The sequence below is a fragment of the Augochlora pura genome, chromosome 1, assembly GCF_028453695.1.
Source record: "Augochlora pura isolate Apur16 chromosome 1, APUR_v2.2.1, whole genome shotgun sequence".
Classification (NCBI taxonomy): domain Eukaryota; kingdom Metazoa; phylum Arthropoda; class Insecta; order Hymenoptera; family Halictidae; genus Augochlora; species Augochlora pura.
Genome location: NC_135772.1, coordinates 4,939,268 through 4,963,684, shown reverse-complemented (window position 1 = coordinate 4,963,684; position 24,417 = coordinate 4,939,268). Strand labels below are relative to the sequence as shown.

Below are 24,417 nucleotides of genomic sequence, written 5' to 3'. Positions count from 1 at the left end.
AAACGAAGGACGAATAAAAACAGACTAAAAAACACACTAACGCATTTATAGTATTTCTATAAAAACTGTAAATCTCTGATATAAATGAACAATGAGGTATGTTTATAAAAGTGACAAAAAAGTAACATATACCGCATGAAAGTAATTATCAAATGTGTACCCTATTATTTGATAAAAAAAAAAAAGAAAGATATTATTATGACAGCAAATAGTATATGAATATAATTAAACAATGTCAAGAAAAGCCGAATAATATTCTTCAGCTAGGGTAAAACAATCGCGTCGAGCAGCGACAAAATAATACAAACGATCGCGTGCATTAACGTAACATTAATGTAATAGTATATTTCGACGGTTATTGATAATTTTATTAAACATGTTTCTTATAGTTATAAAAGCAAAATTAATGTAGTTAGTACTTGGAACCTTACCCTGTGTTTTCGTATTTAGTTCTTATAGGTTACGTATTTATACGTACGGTTGGTCGCATAGCACGGCAATGGAACACGATTGCTATGCTATACGGGATTTACTTTCATACGGAAAGATTGAGAAGTTTGAAGGAAGCTCTCGAGGTTCGAAGATCAACTAAAAGAACATCCACAGGTGGATCTCGTTAAGGATAGGTGGACAGAACGCGAAGCGAGGCGTCGTGGTATTTTTTCGAGAGAGGACCGCAGCGGCCTCGAACATGCAACAACTCTATTATCATTATTATTAATATCCGATTGGCTGTCGAATCTCGGCGAATTTACAGGTGCAAATCAATTTTGTCGTGCAGCACTCGATAGAATAATTAATTTAATAATTCGATAATGTCGCAGTCGAAACCGAGGTTTTACATATTTCCGCGAGGTGGTCGCACAGGGCTCGCGACAATTACGGATGAGGACGAAAGAATTACCCAGGTAAGTCGATCTCTCTCGTCGACAGAAACCCCGTCGGCGGATGAATTTTGGTTCGAACTCATTTATTAATCGGAGCCAAGAATACAATCTGTCCTCGAGGCAGTACTTTTACAATAACATGGTATTATATATATATAGATATATATATCTCTTGAAAAATAAGAACTGTTACTAGATTAGTAATGGTATAAATCGAGAGTATTTAGATAGTTCGCTGCGTCTAAGGACAAAATTTTTCTCATTTACAATAGTAGATTTACATATTCAGGCCACTGCGTCGAAATAGATCAAGACACAATTAAATAATGAACGTCTTCGTACAAAGAGCGTAAATAGCGAGTGGGGAGAGGTAGCTACCATACGTTCGAACATATTTGTAGGAAGCAATTTATATATTCGTTTCGAGAAATAACTCTTTCTTGTTTCGAGGATAACTCTTTTTCTTGTTCGCGTTCTCGCCAAAAAAGTAAAACTCGTCTCGATACATAGAACGATATTAACGTTGGATCTGAACTTTGTAAATCAAGTGCAGAACGTTCGTAAAATTTTCTCGGCTGCCGGAACAAGCGGCGAATGGGATTCGCGCGTCCCCGACACAAAGACTTGCAAGTTAATCGATCGGTAATCGCCGTAAAACAACTAGCCTCACAGGAAATTATCGTGTGTGAAAATAATTTGGGATATGAACTATTTCCTCCGCGACACGAACATAGTCGAAGTTGTATATTCATCATCGAATATATCTTTAAATAATTTCTCCCCGTCGCTTTCCCTTCTCGATATAATAAATTATTTTCAAACACATATCAACCTGTTCGACACGATAAATAATTCAGAATCTCGTCTAAACAGTAGTCTTTATACAACAAGTGTTAGAATATGTTATATTATCAAACACTTAGATAGTAATGTATCATAAGTTTCTTTTTCTGTTCTCTGCCTGCAGCTATCTTACATTTACTATTCTATTGTTAGAGCAATTAAACAACCGTTCTCACAAAAGATCCGAGAAAACGTATCGCGTAAGTATTGGCTTCTCTTCCGCTCGCCGATCATCGACACACTACTTTTCCGTTTATCTTAAAACGCGATTCTCGGTTGATAATTTCTCGTTATCTCAGACCACCGTTATCAACGTGGCCGCCCGGACCGCTGAATGAATATCGCTCGAACGATTAAACAAATCGATGGAAAAGAAAGAAGAGCCGCGAGAATAAAGGAACGGTGGGTGGGATCGCTTCTCGGTTCTCTTGTGCCATCGCGTCGAGCAAATTAGTTGCACCCTGTTGCACGTGGGTCCGCTAATGGCCGTGATAGTACACAACTTGTGACAAAAATGTCCGGTCGAACGTGTTCGCAAACGAAATTCTATCTGCTTGTACAGCGGAGCCTCGATCGACCGGCCATATCCGGCTACAATCGGCTCGGATAAATCGAGACCTCAACCGGAAATATTTGGGCGTTCATGGCGGTTCTTTATGACGCGATGCAGAAACGCATACAGTGTTTGCAGAAAGTACCTAAACTTACGAACATTCATCGCTAGCTACTGGTTTAATAATATGTAGTTTTCTGTATAATGCGACATTGAAAATTATTTACACGAGACTGCAGAGCTTCGTTTCAGGTTTCAAACATTAACTCGTTAACGATCGGCTATTTTTTTACTGAAACAGTAACGAATACTTTGTTCAATCACTGTACACGCGTAACCCTTTCTTCCTCCGTTTTTCTACGGTTCGCAGTTACATCGTACACACTTTTTGTTCGAAAATATTTTTATCCGCGACAGAGCTTGCGTCGAGAAACTGGCATTTCTTTATTTAAAAAGCAAAGATGTTAACAGAAAAGATTTGGGTGAACAGCGTTCGTCGGATAATCCGTGACCCGGCCAATCGAGGTTCAACTGTATCGTCCGAGGGAAAAAGAAATGATACCCGATAGCGTCGAAGAAATTTGCGATCTAGTTAATCCGCTGCGGGGGCGTACTATTATAATTATAGTTTTTTATGTAGTAGGTGATTAGTACCATTAACATCAACTATACAGTTATTGCTATGGAAGCAGTACGACGTTTCAGTGTTTCGACGAATTCAAAGGAACTTGTTACGCATGCACGTATATATATATACACATATTATTGTATATATATACTCGCGTTATTGACTTCTGGGTGATCTACGCTACGTATAATTCTTTTTTCTTTTTTTTTGGTTTCCTCCTTTAAATTACAGTAGGGTATTTTACTTTTCTCACATCCCTGGTTGGTTACATACATACATCACGCGCGCATAAATCCGATTGAATTGATCGACGACGCTGAATTAGCGTAACTTACAACATGTTATTATACAAACAGCTCATTATTTTTTTTTCTTTAATGACGTATAATATTTCCTACTGCATTTGTTATTTTTTTTTTATATATACATAGCATATCTAGCGGTCAACTACAATTAATAACAACTAATATATGATTTATCGACGGTGCGCCGGGGCACTGTTACGTGCTCGTGTGTTACGTGTCTTCTTGGTAAAAGTCCGATGGTCCAGCATCGTGGATAAATTATATATTTTCTTTTTTTTACTGCGTTCAACGTTTATTCAATGCGCTATTACCTCGATTTAATTACGTTTATTGTCAATACATTCGGAATAACGTCGCTGCGTCCTTCATCGTCGCTCTCTCTCTCGCTCTCTCTTTCTCTCGCTCTCTCTCTCTCTCTTGGATCTCGGATAGATTTTCTCTTCTACCGTATTCTCGTTCGGACAATGTTATTCTTCCTACGCGCATCGTTTATTATTCTTTTTTCTCCCCTTGTCTCCCCTATCTCTGTTTCTTTTTCTCTTTTTTTTTGTTCTTGTTTGTTTGTTTTGTTTTAAACGAAAAACAGGTGTGAGGTCAAAGTTTTGCCCATTTCGCGCGAACAGTTTTTCACCGTGACAGAGGACGTCCGAATGGATTAACGAGAGAGTTCGTAGGTTTTCAAAAGGCGAATTGTTACATAATTTTTGTATATGTATTGACTCGCACGTAGTAGAATCATCCTCTTAATCCCTCCGCCTAAGTACTTACGCTCTTAAATCTTATCGTAGTTTTTTTTTATGTATGCGCTAATTAATTCATTTAATTTTAATCGCAGCCATTCCACTTTCCTTCCGTTTCAATTTTTTGTTGTTGTTCTTGTTGTTGTCTGTTCGGTTGGTCTATACGTTACGTATAACACCCATTTTTTTTTCTTTGCGTCGGGCTACACGTTGTGTATACATATTTTATTTATTTGTTTGTTTGTTTTATTCATTTATTTATTTATAGAGATTATTACACATTCTGAAAGTATCGCGCATATATACCTTAAATCTTATTTGTGTTTAGACGTGTACAATACGACTTGTTTTTTTTTTCCTCTATGCTCTTCGCTGAAAGATGTGCGTGTGTATTTTTTTACCTGCTTGTACAAGGTATCGCATGAATATGTTCCTTTCTTTTTTCTTTTCTTTCTTTGTTTCCCGTAGCCTTCCTCTCTTTTCCCATGATCTCTACCTCTTTCACTCTCGCACGTAAACTCAGAGACACGCACGCAGCGCGCAAACACAGTCACACATGATTCTCACTCTTTTATCCCGTGTAATATGTTTCCTGTATGTGCGTACAAAGTCCACAAATATGATTTGTTCTCTCTTTCAAGCGCTCTCTCTCTCTCTCTCTTTCTCTCTCGCGTTCTTCTTTCTTCCTCTCGCTCTCTGTCTATCTCTCAAATTCTCAGATTCATTCGACGCTCCGTTTGTTGCCCCCGAAAGCTTTCTCTCGTTCTCCTTTCACTGACAAAGCTCACACGTGAAACGTGAACGCTACATTACAATAGAGTTGTACGCAATTCCAGATCCCGGTCGACTTCGAACAATATTCTCATAGCTGGTACCATTTCTTGTCTTTGTACTTGAGCATCAACGTGTGGCTGGACGTCTGGAAGCCCTCCGCCTCGTTCATCATACGGCCCGTTCGCTCCTCTAGCTGGGAGAGCTTCTCGCCGCGCTCCAGAACCATCTGGTGGGCCATGTTCACCTCGCTGGTCACCGTTGTCACCCTTTCGCGGAGCGCCTCCGTGCCGGCGTTCGGCCCCGGTATATGTTTCGCGATCGTGCGAGATGCTCGTCCGCTGGACTCGCCAACTGGAAATTCCATTGGTAAATAATTATGACCATGGTCCGGATTAATTAATGGTCCAGATTAATTTATGGTCCGGAAGAAATAATGGTCCATCCGTAAAGCGTTCGATTCGCTGGATCAATGACATAGCGAGGATAAGTGGAATTTTTGACTTAAGTAGTGTATACACCGTCCATCAAAGGTCTGTGAAAGAAGTTTGCTATAGAATTGTTCAGTACGAGGTGTAGAAAAGATATTGGACATCACTTGTAACAGTGTATCTATCCTAGTGGCTTGGTAAATGTTTAATTGCCAGGCAGAAGAGTGCAAGTGTTGTTTAAGATGATGCGAAGTTAGTATTTTTATAGAATATAGATAGTATAATTTTAGAAGAAGCATTATTGCGTGGTTCCACTGTAAATATACAGGGTGTAAAGAAATGTTTAGTCTATGGTTTTGGAGTTGCTGATGGTGAAGATCTGTAAAAAAGCGTGGACCAAAATATGAGAGAAGAATGTCAAAGTTTGAGTAGTATGAAAAGATACTTTCATTTAGATCGACCAGGGATCCTATAGATAAAAATGTATAGTTCAATAACATCGTATAATTAATAGTTAAGACTTACATAGCTCTTCTCTGTCGAGACTTCGAGATCCACCGCCGAAGAGGCCCTTGAAGAAGCTTTCCTTTGGTGGTTCAGGCATGTCGTGGCCAATGAATAAGTCTCCCATCATCTCAGTTAACTCGCCGCTGAAACGATTATAATTTTATAATAACTATGTCAGTAGTGTTGTATGATTAGAGAAACGCTTACCAGAACTCGCTGGACACCGAAAACTTTTGTATCTCCGTGGGCGACGACAGGTAGAGGCCATGCCCTTTATTGCTGAAGCAAAGTATCTTTGTGATCCTGTAAAAAATATATGGCGCCTTTATCACGGTGTCGGCGCGCCTTCACGGAAAAGCACAATGAAAAATATGAACGTACCAGGGCGCATTATCAAAAGGGTTAAAAAGACTGTACGCTTTTGTATGTACACAGCGCAACTAAGCTTTTGTTAGATAATAAAAATGTTAAGAAAAAAGTCGAAGCGAATGCTTTTTGAATGACGCATAAAACAATTATCGTGATGTAATAATAAAAGGAGGCGTAGTAGGAATGAAAAAACATGTGTCGGAGAGAAAGGAATTAAATATGTATTATATATAGAACACTCAAGGCATTGCATATGTTTCATATAAATACTTATTATGAGAAGTGTTATTTTATAGTTCACTTACTGATCAGTGTCGCCATTAACAAAGAGTTGGTGACCCCATATGGACAACATGGGGTCTACAATGCCATGTTTTGTGGTCTGAAAACTGTTAGAGATTACAGAGACAGGAGAAAAGTGGAGCGTTAAGCGTACGCGGGTAGAAAAAGATTTTTAGTTCGAGGACTATAACCGTTATTCAGTTTTAAACTATGCTTCTCTATAATCGACGCGACGGCGAACTAACTATGTTATAATAATCGGCCATTTCGTACTATCTCTATCATTTTTTTCGACACGATCCTAGGGCTGTGACATTTAAATATTTTCTGTAAATATATTAAAAATATATTCCCACTAAATATCTGAAGTTCCTACCTTATTTATTTGACTAGTGCATTAGTATTTATACAATAAAATAAGGCTAAGGCTAAAGTACTAATTGTGAGGCTTCTGTTACTATAGTGAGGCTTTTCTTGCTAATAGTGAGACCTCTGTTACTAATAATTAAACTTCGCCTAATAGTAACGAGACTCTGATTGTTGCAACGAGTCACCTAAATACACTGCACGATGACGATATTTTATTCCAGCATATCGCAGACAAGCGTTTTAAATAATTTCTAACTAAATTCGTGTGTCAAAGACTGTTCAACTTTCATTCGAAAGTGTTAATAAACGATCTCTGAAAAATACGCATCATTGATCTGTAATAAAAAAAAGAAATTGCCAAAATTTTGTTCCCTCGTACCATGTAATCTCCATATGAGCATTTTTATATACCTCCATTATTTTATAAGATAATGGTTTGTCCATACATAAGAGCGACCACTCTGTTCATATGATGATATAATATTGAGAAATATGATTATGCATCGATTAAATAAAATACGCCGATTGTAATCATATTTACATATCAATTATTCGACGAAAAATATTTGAGAATTATTCGGACATAAAATCTGACATTTAGAGATATTTACTTGTATGTAAATTGCATTAAAGTCGGCGTACGTCTCTGCGATGCTTCTTGAAAGTATAATGAGTGACATTCTTCTTAGTCGACCGCGGAACATTATGCATTTACCGCATAGAAAAATCTCAATTGCAAAACGCATAATCTAATATCGTAGCGTCGCTAAAAAATCCATTGAGATTCCATTATAAAGACGTATCTGCATAAAATTCCGGAGTCGTTTGTTACAGCAGCGATCACCGCTATTCGTGTCAACATAGAAACACGATTGGTTAATGTAATTGTGAGTATTTTAATGTAAAATTGTCGCGCGCAAATTATATTATGTGTTTGATCGAGAAATCGTAAATAAAAATCACCGCGATGTTTTCCTGTTGTGATTATGATTTTTATGGCAATTTAATGTAACAAAGATTTGCTTGGGATTAAAATAATATTTGGTAGTATTCATAATTGATGTCGTTAAATGTTACTACCAGTTTCTCTACCTTGTACATCGCACACTCCATTATGCTACGAAGATAAAAATATTTAATGAATTTCACAACTAATTTCTTCGAAATGTTCCATTTTTATGAAATAAACCTACTTTTTGATACTTTTATCTGATTTGATAATTAATAGCAATTATAATACACAAAATAACGTAACAATAAATTTGTAAATTTTTCAATGTACGCTACTTATGTTAGTAAGATGTACATATAAAAATCGAGGTAAAATGAATCGTGCAATAAGAAATAAAAACATTCGCTACTTGAAATATTGGAATATTAAATTGACTAATCTACTGATATATATATATTATAGTTAAAATACAAAGTTGTATTATCTCGTGAACGATCGGAGCAACAAAAAAGCGCACACAAATTTTTGAAACATTTCCCATTGCGAATGTGATAAGTATCAATTTGCACAACGAACTAATGCTGGAATTAGAGAAATACGAACTAAATTATGATTTAAAAGGGTTAATATATATAATAAAAAATGAGAACAGTTATATAAAGGTGTAATTTAAGATAAACAACCTTATAAGCTGACCATAAGTCTACTGGCGATAAATATGAATCATAGAACAATGTTAGTCTATCAACTGTTCAAATATTAATTTTATTATGCAGGATTTAATATTTTTACCCAGAAAATTTGACTAGACTTATATAACTGTGTTATAATTATTTAAAAGGTCTGAAACATTCCGTTCGAGTAACATTAATTTCTGCGTTGACTGTTAGTGGTGAATAATAATAGAAATCATATATTCTTTACATTATTGGTTTGTGCGTTGAATAAAATGTTCACATACCGTATAAAAAAAATAAGAACAAGGTAACACGATACATAACAGTGTTTCTAACATATTTTCTAATCGGGCTGTGAGTATTTTTTATTATTCGACGTGTGTATGACACTTTGACACCTGTACGTACACACTGAACATTATCAAAAATATAGGAGTGACCATTCAATGGAGAAGATTTTTCATTGACGCAGCCAACTATAATAAGAAACTTTTGTATGGTGCATTATAGTGCTAGGATAAAGGTGGAGCATGCTATAATACACTAGTGTGTATTCATATTCTTTTAACGTAGAAATGTACGCAGGCATTTAAGTTTTAAAAAAATTGTCAGACACTCTGATTAAATATTTATTAACTTGGAAAATTCATTTCTTTTTTTCTCTTTAAAATTGAAAAAATTGGGGATCATCCATCGACTGTCTAAATATAAAAAAATAGTGAAAACTTCTTCTGAGACTGTACCCTGATGATATTAGCCATGTGAACATATTTAGAAATCGAAAATATTTTCGTAATGTCATCTTGCTGCATTTAAAGTTATTTGGTATATTACTGTGTTATAACACGTGCTGTTATGCATATCAGAAACGAACATAGTTAATGTGTTAGAAGAGAAACTGTGCGTCCAATGCGAGTAGTATAAGACACAAGACACGATAAAGTACGAACACAACGAGATATAATGTGTATAAAAGGGCCAAATCAAATGTTGTTTCTAAGAAACAAATTATTTTGCTCGATATGCTAGGCAAAAATACTCGTGATTAAATGTACTCTTTAGAGATAAAATTATTGCTAGATGCAAAATGTGCTGTTCGAATCTTTCCACGTAATTATTTTCGAATTTAACAAATAGAATTATATTTATATTTTATAGATTTTATAATATATTTTGTAATATATATTTTAATAGAGGTAACTCTTCAAACCATCACATGTTGTAGTCGAATATAAACGAATGGAAAGATTAAACTGTACACATATCGTGTATAAGTAACGTATTGTACATTCTATACTTATTATAATCAAAGTAGAATAATTAGCTGTTAGAATGACTTGAAATGTTTCCACGCAGCAATACCGTATGTTAGATATTAATTGCTATTACTCCTGGTAAAAAGTATCTGATCAAATAAATTAAACACGATCACTGCAATGCTCGTCGTAATGCAAAAATAATTATTAATACTTTAAAAATGATATAGCATCTATACAATTATTTTCTTGTTGATCAAACATTTTTTACCAAGTCTACGAAAACCATAACATTTTTAGTATTATACGGGCGCAGAAATATAAACTGTTAATGAAAAATGATCTTATATACATTATCAAAATCTTTGCAATGAATTAATTAAGTATCCACAAAATTTGTAACCTTTTAACCAGGAGGAGCGACGTAAGTTTATTTAAATCGATCGACGTTTCTTACAATTCTCATTTTCTGATTTATTTCTTAAAAAATGATAAAATCCAATTTTATCATATTTATCACGTCGGTATCGTCCGATTAACAGGTTAACAATGTTCACTTAATAATCAGAATTTCTTCTATACTGCATTTCGTACACAGCCGGCTTAAAAAAGTGTCGATAGTAAACGTACTCATGTTAGTATTAATTAAATGCGAATTTTACACTACTGTTAGCGATAATATATAAAGTGTTGCAGTGTTGCATCGTTGCAATAGCATTTAGTGCATTATTATATATACCGTGTGCAAATATAATTGTTATCTGCCTCGTTTAAACGCTATGGAAGCTAACTGTAATGAGATCGTTATTTGTCTTACCTTAAATCTATTAGAGGCAGGAAATCGACATCTATCAGCGGCCTCAGGCTCGGTAGACTATAGGTAGCTATGTGCCCATTTGAAACGTAGCACACCAGGCAAACATTATCTGGAGAACGGAAAACGATATTACTATTGTTACAACAAATTCTCCCAGACTGTCCTGCAGCTTGGAAACAAAAATGAGGAGGCTAAAGCAATAGTGTCTCCTATTCCCTAATTGTCCACTTTCCAAGCTGAGGGACAATTCTGGAGAATTTACTATAGTTATATAGTATCTTCTATAGTTATTAAAAAGATATTACAAAATATTAGAGTCTCGTTTGGCTCACCCTTTATAGTGGTAATGTCTGCTTTAATCACAATGTGAGTCTCGGCCAATTGTTGTCTGTACAGACAATTCTGCGACGGCAACGCCAAAACCCTCGCTTGCTTCTCAGATACTAATACGACGAATTGACGATCCTCGAAGCCGTCTCCTGCAGCCGCCTGGGTGGTCATCGACGGTGACATCCGAGGATTTGTACATTTGCCTTGGTTCTCTTCGATAAGGGATTACAAAGTGTTAAATGTAAAAAATTGTTCCAAAGCGTCATAATTCCAAACAAAATTATGTGCATTACTACACTATGTGCATTACTAATATGCACAAGAAAGCTCGGCTTTACTAGCTGGATATTATGGTTACTGCTTTATGGATAGGATATATTGTTTTATAAATATGTAGATAGGGACACGTACTGTTACGATCTTTGCCGTCAGCACTGTCGTCTTTCCAGGACTCGAACGAATACGGAATCAGGCAACCAGTGCAGTCTAGGAAGGCTATCGATAAAATACACCCCTTTAGCTTAAATGTAGATCCATCTGTAAGAAATTAAAGAGCGTGGTGTGTACTTGCGGCGAGACGGTGAACATAATCGTACCAGGGGGATACTTCGCTACATAAGAATTGTTATAATTAATAGAAACGTAAAAGCACTTACTGCATGTAGAAACGATGACCGGATGAGCGTGTCTGTCTGCACGAGCTGGCGTGTTAAATATCACCGTTTGTATGGATCCTAACGATGTACCGACCCAGAGTGTTGGCACCGGACAGGTGTCTAAAAAATCGAGAGAAACTTCTGTGGTAACAATGACCTGTTAAATGAATTGGATAAAACGAAGATTTTGAGAAGGGAACACATAAATATCATACAATAATAAAGATAATAAATGTGTAATAAAGATGAAAAGTACGAGACTCGACGTACCAGTTTTCTTCGTGTAGGAATCTGCGAACGTAAGGCAGCTGATGGTTTCGGTGGTGATGTTCTCGAGCGAGGACATGCTCGAGCTCCTTGATCGTTGAAACGAACTGTCATATTTGTCTACCCGACCAGCAATCCCAACAATAAATTCAACATTAAATATTGAACGGACGGTGGCCGGTGTATAAGAGTTATGTGTTCGAACTGTGCATGCAACATCTATCGTAAATTACACATCTCTGACACGTAGCGTTCTTATCGAATGAATTTGAACGAGAGAGAGAGGATTGCGCCGAGAGAGTCGGTCAGAGTGTGAAAGTTAAAACGATCAACAATTGTGTCGTGTTAATAGCAACAATGTCAAGAACAACAATAATCACATCGACAACAATATTTAAAAAAAAAACCAGCAACAATAACAACAACAACAATAATAATAATAACAGCGACAGCAACAACAACGACTATGACGACTAGTATCTCTCTTGAGAGGATAGTTCACAGAATAAAATCTTTCATTCAATTCAGCATTCATCAAGTCGATCGGATGAACTGATTTTAGTTTTCATAGGAAGCTTTCGTACGAGATCATTGTTCGCCGCTGGTCAAACAATACGGTGTAATTATGCGTAGTTCGATTGGCGGGAATCGGTTCTAAAACATCGTAAAGCAGCACACGGTCTCACCTATGCTCGTCACAGTTTTTACGCGTCGGTGAATCTCTACGTCTGAAATTGTTAAACGCGCTCGGTTATTTTACGCTTGCGATTTTAGATCTCGTGTGGTTCGTAAAATTGCGTATCAACGTCCTCGGAGAACCTAATTTCAAATCATCGCTCCCTTATCGGTACACACTCGGACTAATAGAGGCGCGTGTGCTTGATCAAGAACTCCTGAATCCTTTCGATTCAGTGAATAATAGAAAGAGCGTCGATGTAGGGCAATGTTATATAAATAATTGGCGTTGAAAAATTTGTTTAAACAATTGTAACCAAAATACGATATGCAGCGTTGTTTCGATTGCTATGGCGCAAAGCATTTTCTTTTCATTTTAGTTACAACCCTTTCGATGCGGTTTTCGATTACTTTTGATTACACAACACTTGACTCTCCGTGTAATCGGAAGCAAAGGGTTCCACGAACGACGCGTTTATTTGTTCGAGAAGAGCTGCTTCGTTTTTCGACGGGGGAGGTCCGAGCATTTGTTTAACATACACAGAGCGTCTCGGGTAACATGAACGTGCTACAGTATTCCTTTCCTGTAATCTCAGGCTCTGGTACTGGGAACGTGACGACTGAGAACAGTTCGACATGGTTTATCGAATGAGAACGGAACTCTAATTACTCCCCTCTCTTTCAGCGGAAAATAAAAAGAGACTTATTTTTCTAAGGCTGATAAAGATTGCGCTGGAATTTTCGATAGCTCGAGGCGGTTTATTTGAATTGATTTATGCCGTCTATTTTTATAGTTTTTTACAAGTCTTGGACACGTCGCGTTAGATCGGTTAAAAATCGAAAAGACGAGCCAGTTTGTTGTTAACTAGTGCAATCGACGAGACCCACTTGGGTTCAAGTAATCAGCGTGGCTAATAAATGGTTCAAAGCAGAAAAGTAATTATACGATCGCTCCATGCTTGGTTTCATCGCTGTAAACTACTTTGTTGTTAACTAGCGCAACGAGTGATGGGGGGGCGGCAACGCTATCTATCAGAGAGAGGTTCAGCGAAGCGTGATCATAAGGAGGGAATACTGTGCATTTTTAAAACAGCTAACAACAGAAAAATAACCGTGATTGAAGGCGTTGGTCATTTAATTTCTCTTCAAAGATTTTCAATTATTAGTTGAGATGCTTTACAGCAGAGGCACGTAATTAAAAAGTAAGAGATTCTTTCTATAAAAATTACAAACCCTTTTTGATAAGATTCTAAATCGACTGATTTTATTTATACTAGCATATACTTATTTATACTAGTAAACACAAAAACATTTATTCAGTAAGATTTATTGCGATATTTATTCTGAAAGTTTCCAAGCAACTAAGGCTAATTTTTTCATTATTCGTTTATAGAATTTGCAATTAATATAAGAATATATCTAAGCATTGTTAAAATTACTATCTTGGTCTTCAAAAATTTCTATGGTGATATTTTTTAAAAATTCGCTGCATAATAAAAAATTGATCGTGAGACTATTCTAATTTAAGCAACGTTATATAAAAAGTTATGTACAAATGCTACGGGAATAATGATTTATTTGTAACGTTAAACTTTGATGAAGGATCGTTTCGTGTTATAAGCTTTATGTTCGATGATAATCATTCATAGCGCAGGAGGAGCGATAGAGAACGGAATAATTGAAATGACACGTGTGTTATCTTTTCGTCCGAGTGTGTAGATTTGGAGATTCGAATAACCTTAACACGTGGCAATTAATAAAGCTTGCAGAGAAATGTTACACTGTTCGAATACCAGACACGTTTATAATATCGTTAGATTTCTTTCGACGGGGCGATTAGCTGTAACTATGAAACTATTACTAAAAATTATTGCAAGTTCGACACATCCCACACTCTCAGAGACACTTCAAAGCTCGAACATAAAGGATGACCTGATTCCAGAACTGAAAAATATATAATAGAGAGAGAGATAGAGAGAGAGAAAGAGAGAGAGAGAGAGAGAGAGAATCAAAATGAGAGCACAGACAATTCACACTCTATAGAAAGAAACGAAATTTCGGTAGCAGTAATATATATGTGTATGCATTTTTCACTAAAAGGCATTCTTTAACATCCTCGGAACTGTCTAAATGTTTTCGTATTCGTTTCGTAATACATACACGCACGTGCGCGCACGTCTACGCAAGATTTTGATGAGGATCAAATTATATTCGCTTAGGATCGATTCTTTACAGAGATCACAAACTTCTGCACTCTAAATAATAAAATCTACTGTGTTATCTCTACTAAAATCGTAAAAATAATTTTATAGACCATTCTATTACAATGCTATCACTCGACCGATTTAAAAAAAGCGAATCAAGTAGAATTTACTCTAAAATAAAATATTCAATGAATACAGTGTGTGCTAGAAATTCGCGCAGATTGGATTACAATAATCAGTTTTATTTTTAAAGAACATTCCAAAATTCTCCGGCAAAGTCTAGTTTTCCTTGCACTTTTCTCTACAGAGTGTAAAATAATTGTCTGGTAAAAAATTTGATTTCTGAGCAACAGGTGTTAGCAAAATTAGCTTCACTAGCAGGTGTTGAAAAAAGGGACCACTGTACATGGTAATAGATTTCCACTGCGATGGAATCGATCTTGAAGGAATGTGACCGATCCTCATTAAGATCCTGCATATCCGGTATACAATTTCCATACATCGTACACCCAGCCAATAAGTCAGTTCAAATGTATCAGTTAGGCCACATCTATTAGAGAAAGAAATAGTCAACTGAAACAATAAGGCAGATAGAGGAAAAGTCGGAGAGAACGCGGTTAGAGTAATCTTTGATCGCAATGTGCAGAGTGAGAACTAGATTATCACGCAAGTTAGATGATGTGCCATTTCCGTGTAGTTCTTGGAGAGAAAAGGTGGTTTGATCAAGAGCGAGTGAGCAAGATCATTAAGAAACAAAGATGCGATGCAGAGAAGTAAATTCTGCCGAAGGTACGGATCGACACTCAGCAAAGACCAGACAGTATTTATCAATCAGACACAGCGGGGAAAGGATACGAGATAACGGAGGACCAATCTTGAATACAGCGTTTTACCGAACTCACTATTCTTTTTATTCTTTCTACTCTTATTATTCTTGCTATTCTTTAATTTCTCAATGACTCAGAGAGATGGCAAACATTTTATCTGTTCTGAAAAACTTCCTTTTTTAATACGAATTTTCAAGATTCGAGCTTTCCGAATCGTTCAACCAAAAATCGCGAAAATAGACGAGGCTACCTGTTATTTGGCAACTGGTAATTACTTCAATCGATATTATTTTTATCATAAACGTTCGCAAAGGATTTTGAAATATTTTCAAATTAGAAACAAGGCATCCGGGAAATTGTGGAGCAATAGACACCGTGTCAGGAAATGGAACACGATCCAGAAAAATGATTTCAAACGTGAACACGTGCATGTGTCTCGCTACAGACTTGTGCAGTCTACTTTCTCGTATGCGACGTTCCCGTTTGTTCCACGACGCTACGTGATCGTGTTCTGATCGCAAAAATAGATCAGATTGGCGGAGATCGAGGACCGTTCTCCTTCTGGAAAAAATTGTTTGAAAGCTGTTGCAGCATGGACAACTCATTCGTGCATGTTTCATTGTCGGCAGGTTCGCCTACGGTGTTTGGTCACTTCACTCGTCAAATGGTGGATCACGATCGCGCGAGAGTATTCAATTATCGTACGTTGTTGTTTGGAAGAGATAGAGAGAAGGAGATCCTTTGAAAGAGAACGAATGACTCCACTTACAAAAAAATTAACTTCATCGCACGATGTCGCCGTCGACACCAAACGGTTGCTGAAAAATAAAAATTTCATGTCTGGTTAAAACACCGGGTGCGATGTTAATCTATACCAGTTGCCGAACCTGGAATATTTATAATTAAGTTCGCTTTCCATCGCGTTAGGATTAAGTGAAATTTTTAAGCGTGAACAAAAGGTTGCATTAAACGGATGCACCATTTATTGGATAGTTTAATGAAACCCGTAAAAATGATTGGAACGAACGCTTTTAAATAAATCACAGTCGCAAGAAAGAAGTCTCCAACCCTTCGCCACAATTTCCCGGACACCCTGCATGGCACGATAAACAATGATTGGAACGCCGTTCAAGATATTTTTGGTCTCCATCGATCGCGCGTAGCCTATCGTAGAAGAATCGCTCTATTGACAGTATAAAAATCAAACCAACAACGAAACGAGGAAAACAAAGCACTTAGAAGAGGAATATATAGACTTGTCTCATTCTCAGTAACATAGAAACAAAATCTGACGGTCTACAGAAATTTTTAGTATAATATAGGTAAATAGATTGCGTAAAAGGTGATTAAAAATTGCGTTCAGCGATACTACCGAAACTGTTATACTGTCTGGTGTTGGAGAGGATATTCTGGTAGCTCAGAGAAGCTTGCGGAGCGATCGACGAATAGGTTCGCGTCTCGGTGCTACGGTGACCAGAGAACAGCGAAGCCGTTGGAAAGTTGTTCAACGACGAGGGATCCACCTCGTAATGGTTGGTGGTGGTACTCAGACACTTCTGGAGTTTTCTTATACCCTGAGCACGAGACTGACGTGGCTCTACGGTTAGGGATTTCCGAGGATTCGCATTAGACCCGCTGATATCGTCATCCACGCTACTTAGAGTGTTTCGAGTACCCGATCGAGGGGCGGAGACATCGCTACCGCTCTCATTATTGCAACCACCGTCGCCGGTCGAACCGCAGGGGCTACAGCTATTATTATCGGCGTTGTCACCTCTTTCACCACCGCAACCACTACCACCAACGACCACCGTACCTCGTCGCGCTACCGGCAACATGCACATCCCGTTCATCTACAAATCAGCGACAGATCAAATGTGGAGAGAGAGTCAATCCTTTCGGTGCCAACTTCTATCGTACAGCGTCTCCCTGCTCCGCCGGCGATCCTTCTCCCTTAGAGCGACGGAGATATGGAAACACATGTTACACGGTGTTGGTTAACAAACCGATTTGCGCTGGTGATCTTGATTTTATTTAGCTATCTATGAGCTATCTATGAAATCGCTGCTTGAATTTTTACACCGTTTATACAGAGGATATTTTGTTGTATCGTGTAATATATTTTAAAGCAATAAGCATAGTTAATTAATCGAAACTCTAAGTTCACGAGTGATCCATGGATATGTATATGATCCTAAATGAAACTCACCAGCGCTAGAAAGTTCATCCCCTCACACCGTGTAATCTTCGCATCTTTTTCGTATCTTCGTCGCGTTAAGAGATAATAGTTCGACCGGCTCAAGCTCGGATACACTGTAGTACCATTGAAACACGATTCAGCAGCTCATCCTTAAAATTATATTCAAAATGAAGCACGTATCGGTGTTATCTCGCCTGTTTCCATCATTAACAATTACGAACAGTTTACGAGCCAGATTTTTCCGAAGCTGTTGTAATCAGCTGATTATCGTGTAAAAGTGACAAATTACTTTTGCTTTTTTTTTTCTCTCGTGAGCTGTGGTTATCGTATTCTCTGTACGTGTATAGTTAAAGCCATTTTTGTAGACATTTTTGTCCGCTACCAATCCCCACTAACGCTTGCCAGCTTCTGTTACTCACCCTCCTCGACTTCTCCTTTAGCGCATACGAAATCATTATACCTTGCATGGTTTTCTGTACTATTATCGTATATCGGCGGGACATTTAACGTTTACGAAGCTAAAAGATCTTCGTTCGTGGAGCGAAGAGACGCGCAGAGACACGCTCCATCTCCCTTGAAAATGAAATCGAACAAAAGTAAATCATATTAAATTTTTCGAATAATTTTCGAAACTTTCGACACCGTCACCACCCTCGATCACTCCTGAATCATTCCGAAGGGTTAAACGTACAGCGGGTTCCTGTCTCTCTCTCTGCATCTACATTTACGTAAAGTAATTGCCCTCGTGTGCTGGAGAAAAGAAGATTAACTCGTCAGTGGTGGGGGAAAAAAAAAATTGGTATTATACTTTTCTCGCTTCTGGTTCGTAATCACCTAATAATTTTGCTATGTGGAATATCAACGCGTGTTTATGCAGAGTCTTTTTATAGCAGTCAGTCAATATTCAGAATGAAAAACTTAACCGATAAAGCGCTCTGTCCAGCCATTAAAACTACGTGAATTCGTTGCAATTGTTTTTTTTTTGGAATGTATGCGTTTTGTATATAAAAGTATATTCTCGGACGGTTGTCACATCGAAGAAAGAAAAGGGTTCGTGAATATATACTCGAACGCTTTCGAACAAGAGAGGTTTAATGTTCCCAAAAAAGGAAACGAAGTTACGCCTCAAAATCCTTTGATTACAGTAGCAATGTACGAGCGTCGGAATTTGGCGCGTATCGAAAGTAATCGTGAACTTTATGGGAGAGTGTAGTCTGTGGAAACTCCGTGTATGTTGGAAAATTAAAAGAAAAAAAAAACCCTTAAGACGATCCATCAAACGTCGAAATCGAGCACTGATAAGCCACTGACGTTTGAAATTCCGTAAAAGTAGATGCTACTTTTCGATCAACGTAACAGAAACATTTCCAGCAGGAAAATTCTTTGAACAAAAAGAACGGTGAAAGGAAAATTAAATCGAGTATAACCATGTTCTATCTATTCGGTCCAATACCCGTTGCAATCTTCGTACGATCGATGATTCTGAAAACCATATACATTCGAAATAGAACATATAGAATCGTGGAGCGTCCTCCGAGCCTGACATGTACAATAACGAATATTAATATACAATACTGTTGTAATAAAAGTACCTTGAAGTTTCTGTCTGTAACTTGCTCTTTTAGCCAACATTAAACACAGCTTTTTGAAAGCAATTCGGATGCGTTCACCGGTGGGCCTACCGTATATTCGTAACATCACGTCCAGTTGTCATTGATGATGCCGTGACCATCCGTGTTATTATTATTGCTATTGCTATTGCGTGCAAATCATGAAAATAATGTCCACAAGCTTTGAAAGCGATGTTGTACCGAGAGAAAGGTGTCAAAGATAAAACGAGTACCTATATGATACAAAAGTACTTGTATACTTTCAATAAAAACACATACCAGAATTCAAAAGCGACAATATACAGTATACGTATAATAAAATATACACGGGAAGTTGGGACGGTCATGGGTATATGTCGACACTGTTTAACAATATAGATTTATAGAAATATATATATATATGTATGTATGTATATATAATTCTGCACTGGATCTATCGTGATTGTATGAGCTGCTATAGGAGAAACATACTCAAAGAAAAGAACAAATTCGGATGCTTGTAACGTTACCTAGGGTAAAACCGTGTAAATACTCTCGTGTGTAACAAATATACTTTTCTCTCGGTGATAAAAAAAAAACAACTGTCAAAATATGAAAAACCTTGTCTTTACCTGAATCAACCTTGCTGTCGGGGAAGACCGCAAAACTGATTTGAACCTGAAAAAGCGTTAAAGTAGAATCTCTTCACAATTCAATTAACAGATTGACATTATGCTGAAGGGTAACTTATTTGGTTTTCGTACTTATTTTTTTTTTTACTTAGTTTCTTTTTCGACTTTTCTTTTCGTTTTTCTTTTTTCTTTTTCATTTGGATCGACTGAAGAAATCGAGTTTGCAAGTATCTCTTGAGGTGTACATTCGAAGGATTATCCCGGCATCGCAGAGGGGGGGGGAGGAGCAAATTACAAAGAGTGGCAAAGGGAGCTTGTATATATATATGTATGTACACATATATGTATAAATATAGATACATGTAGGAAATATATATAAATATACATATATTAATGTATAATATGAGAAAAGAATATGTCGAAATGAAATCCACACATATGGGGGCGTCAAGAAAAACAGATGCGGATAATAATGTACAGTTTGTCTATACGTACACTACGCATTCCAAATATAGTCGTAGGTGTGGCTAGTTTAAATATACAGATGCTGTTATCAATACAGGTAAGTTCTCTAGAAACGAACAAGGCATGTGGGGTACAAGCTGTATATGCATCGATGAAGTATCGCAATACAAAGGATACATATATAGTTACAAGATGTGGTACAAGAAATGTTTTGGTGAAGGTTAAAACCTCCGTCGGTATCTCGCAATCAAATTTAACAATTGCTTCGTATATTTTTATTTGTTATCTGTATTTAAATCAGATTGTTAATTACTAATATTGTAAGTCAAGAATATTTTCTTATGCCAGCAGTTACTTTAAATATAGACATATTTGATAACGCAATTTTTAATGGTGCCTTATAGCCTGCATTGAAGTTTAAGGGTTGGAAACCCTTAAGTGGTAGTTTACCCCATAATCTATCGCATTATTATTTAAGACAGTCAAATATATTGTAATTTAATGATAGATTATCTTTCCCATGTCTTTTCAATCTGAACTTCTCCTACAAATTATTGATGACGTTTTTTCTTAAATTCCTGTAATTCTAAGTGTAGAATAAAATTTTAATTTATAGTTCAGACTGGCCATAGATAACAAATAAAAATATCGAGAACAATCACTATATTTAATTCGACAGTCGGAACTGTTATACAGGATGTGCCAAAAGGCACTGGCAATCGGGGAATGAGGATCATTTAAAAATAATTTGCAGCAACCTTTTCCTTAGCGCAAATGCAACCTGCGGCTTCGTTAATAGGATATTAACGAAAAATAACTGTCCTGTCATTAGTCAATATTTTTTCGTTAATATCTCGTCAACGATGCCTCGGAGAATATTTTTCTAAAGGAAAAAATTGCTTCAAATCACCCGAGCAACCATTTCCATATTGTCAAACCTTTTCGGAGCACCCTGTACACTCGCCACGTTTCATTAACATTCTTCCCTGAGTTTCGTTCTACGACATATGTCATCGTGCGTCCCACTGATCCGTCGAATCACCAAGGACAGAATCTGCTGTCGCTAAACAGCACGACGAGCACAAACATGCCGCGCAGATTTTCATGTTTCAGCTCGAACACCTTGCACCAACAAACCCTTCCGAGCTAAGAATATTTGGATTCGAGGGAAGCTTAATCGGGGTGACGTTAGGCACACTGCCAACGTCGTCGAGAGTCTACGCATCCTCTGAGTACAACATGAGAACCTATTTTGCACAAGATCGTTTATCGTGCGGACAATATTCTGTCCGCGTTCCTCGGAGTCTTGCCGGGGAAGATGTTTTAGAAGTTTCATAGAGATCGGTTCGAGAACTTCCTTAAAAACATAATTTTCCCTGGAAAAAGAGAAACAGAACCGATTGACTGACTCTTATATTAGACTCTACATTTTTTACCATCAACGTGAAGGAAACTCAATTATTCCACATAACTTGAGATCACTGCGCCGTTACGAATTGTTTATTAAAGTCGTCACCTCGGTTATGGTTTTATTCCGAAATTCTGGACACTTTTGAATCGCGCGAACGAAAGAGAGGAAAAATCGATTTCGTTTACAAAGAAATGTGTTTAGAATCTTTTCCCGCTGTATGGTGTAATTATTGGAAGTGCTTTGGTTGCGATTTTCTTGGCGTTGATCTTTTTAGTCGCGCGTCTTGATTGATTTAGATCGATGGCATGATGTCGCGCGAACGGTCTTATTAATTGTTTGTCGCGGTTGTTTAGAGCCATTAGATGATTCTGCGGATTCGTTTAATTTATAGATTTAGCACGTCGATATGCTTTTACGCTGAGCGAGACGTTTGGATTAATTTATATTCGATTAAAACGGTGTTATTTTAGGCGCGATGGTTTGCGAAAATAACGTGGCGCTTTTCAATGTTTTGTTCAATATTTAAAGTGAATAAAAATGGCTCACGTTATGCAAAATTTCCTTGTGGAGATATCTAGTAAAAAATATTAGAACAAAATTCTATCTACTATAATTCCTGCAGAATAATTTAAAACATAGGCAATATTTTCTCATTAGAATAATTACTTCGACTCATTCACTCTGATAATCTATAAAAAAAATGAACGTGTTCTTGTTTAATAAATATTACAATATCTCGAATAGAAACTATGAGAATTAAAAATTGTTAAAAAATAATCTCTAAATTTCCTTTAAAAAGTATCGAATAAAACATTAACAAGCCTAGGATATTTTCGCTCGCCATCGCATTACCAATGTCGCGTATTGTGAATGTTGTACACAGAAGTGTTGAAAGCTGCGTTGTTATTTGTCCAATAAACAGATAAGAATGAAAAGAAGACGAGATGACAATGTATATCTATCTTCGAGAATGGAAAACTGTTAGATCGAAACGTGATCTTCGTATTGGATTTGATAGCCATATTTTATCGGTTGCTTGAAAAGAAATGTACAACAATGCCCGCTTAATAGACATATTCAGGACCGTCTCGCAATTATTATCGGGGCTGCAGCTATTTTGGGTATTGCGACCCGTTATCTTCCCTCGCATTGTTCTCTTTCTCGGCGAGGACGACAGAAAGAAATTCTAACAAAAGGGCCACGTTAATTGTTCGATTCCAACTCGAAGCAATTTTTCCTACATTAAATGCACGATTATTTCGAATTTATAGACAATTAATGTTGAATTATTGACAGATATATTGGGAACGTGAATTGACATCGATAGTAATTTATTATATTATTTAGGAAAGCTGTGTTTGAAAAATAAGACAATAGTTGTTAAAGCAGAGTATCTAGACAATTTATATAAATATTTTATCAGTCTAAGATTGGAAAAATTCATTCTTTTTTAGTATACAGAAGATGTCAAAGTAAACTTAATCGTTTATAATTAATTATTGCTCAGTTTCAAACGTTTCGACGAATCTCCACACGCTGCTAGAGTCATAACAATTGCAAATCGTTCGATCTAGGTACAGTGATGCGGTGGGTAAAATATCTGACATGCTTGCCCCCATAACATGCGTCAGCATGGGCATCTTTAACATTAAATAACGCTTGAAACGTGTACAATTCTAAGAGATGTTTCACCAAACAAATTAACTTTCCTTTGATTTTTCTTCTGCATAAAATCTTGAGTACTTTATTGAATATTCTTATTAATTTTCAATCTACGAAAACTCCATTGAAACTGAGATCGAACAATCAGCTTCCTTAGCTCCCAAGTTCAATAAAAAGTCATGGGGGATCAATCATGGGGATGTTCGCGGAATGGGACACGAGTGCGTCTATCAAGCGGGCACTACTGTCAAAATGGAACATGCTCCTCGGTGACTGGGGTGAAAGTGGGGGGACGGGAGTGTGGGCCTCTACGAGTAATCCATAGGGTTGTGCAGTAGCACGAAAATAAAAGAAACCATGGTTAATTCCTACGTGGGGGTAAAGTTTGAACATCGGTCATGCATAGTCCGCTAGAGTTAGTCTAACCAATTCAAACAGAAAGCTTTGGGGGAGGTATATATATATATAGCACTGGAACTGGCTTTACTTTCGCAAGCTTCTGTATCTCGTGTCTGTTCTCAGATTTATGTGAGCTGGTCGGTTCGTCAAGAAACGAGTCGTTTCACGTATTCGAACGCATTACAATCTTTGTCTATCCGTGTGGTTTCGTTATCTGCCACGCATCTGCGTAACGTACCAAAGCCGTGTACTATTTATAATATCGAGCTTTTGTAAAAGAAGTCACGTGAACAATGGCGACGATCGTGTCGCGAAACCGCGGATAAGTCGTTTTTTGTCTGTCCGCGAAGACACGGGCGGAGTACTGTGTTCTCTAAGGCGCCACAGTTGGACGGTCGCACCTTATGGAGCAAAGTCAATCACGTTTCACATAAACCTTTGATCCTGATGACATATCATAGGCGTAAGCTTTCTCGTTTCGCGTATATATATATAATTATATATATATATATAGACACTGTTTATATATCTGACGTATACCTCTAGTACGATTAATATTACATGTATCTACGAGCATCCTAGGCTTTGGTGTTCAAAATCAAAGAAAAAGATAGAAGCACAGTCGGAGCAAACGTAGGCCGAGCTCTTTCTCTAACAGTTAAATCTATTCCTCGTGACAACACACGTCCTCTCTCATCGACGCATAGGCATCG

At 37.1% G+C, this 24,417-nt stretch overlaps 1 protein-coding gene across 7 annotated transcripts in view; it reads right to left on the bottom strand.

Annotated features, from left to right (window-relative positions):
- Positions 1-4,268: 4,268 nt before the first annotated feature.
- The window catches only part of Tomosyn (syntaxin-binding protein tomosyn), a 70,854-nt gene continuing 50,705 nt past the window's right edge, over positions 4,269-24,417 (bottom strand). For 2 of the 7 annotated variants that reach the window (XM_078183762.1, XM_078183781.1), the window contains exons 15-23: positions 11,644-11,769; positions 11,374-11,493; positions 11,129-11,254; positions 10,720-10,929; positions 10,388-10,496; positions 6,340-6,423; positions 5,873-5,968; positions 5,684-5,808; positions 4,269-5,081 (exon numbers count right to left, since the gene is read on the bottom strand). In XM_078183762.1, coding sequence (XP_078039888.1) covers positions 4,819-5,081; positions 5,684-5,808; positions 5,873-5,968; positions 6,340-6,423; positions 10,388-10,496; positions 10,720-10,929; positions 11,129-11,254; positions 11,374-11,493; positions 11,644-11,769 — 1,259 coding nt within the window. In that variant the 3' untranslated portion in view covers positions 4,269-4,818. Of the gene's footprint in view, positions 5,082-5,683; positions 5,809-5,872; positions 5,969-6,339; positions 6,424-10,387; positions 10,497-10,719; positions 10,930-11,128; positions 11,255-11,373; positions 11,494-11,643; positions 11,770-16,718; positions 17,200-19,767; positions 19,814-24,417 lie in introns of all 7 variants that reach the window. The other 5 variants (XM_078183807.1, XM_078183800.1, XM_078183816.1 and 2 more) reach the window with 5 other exon arrangements.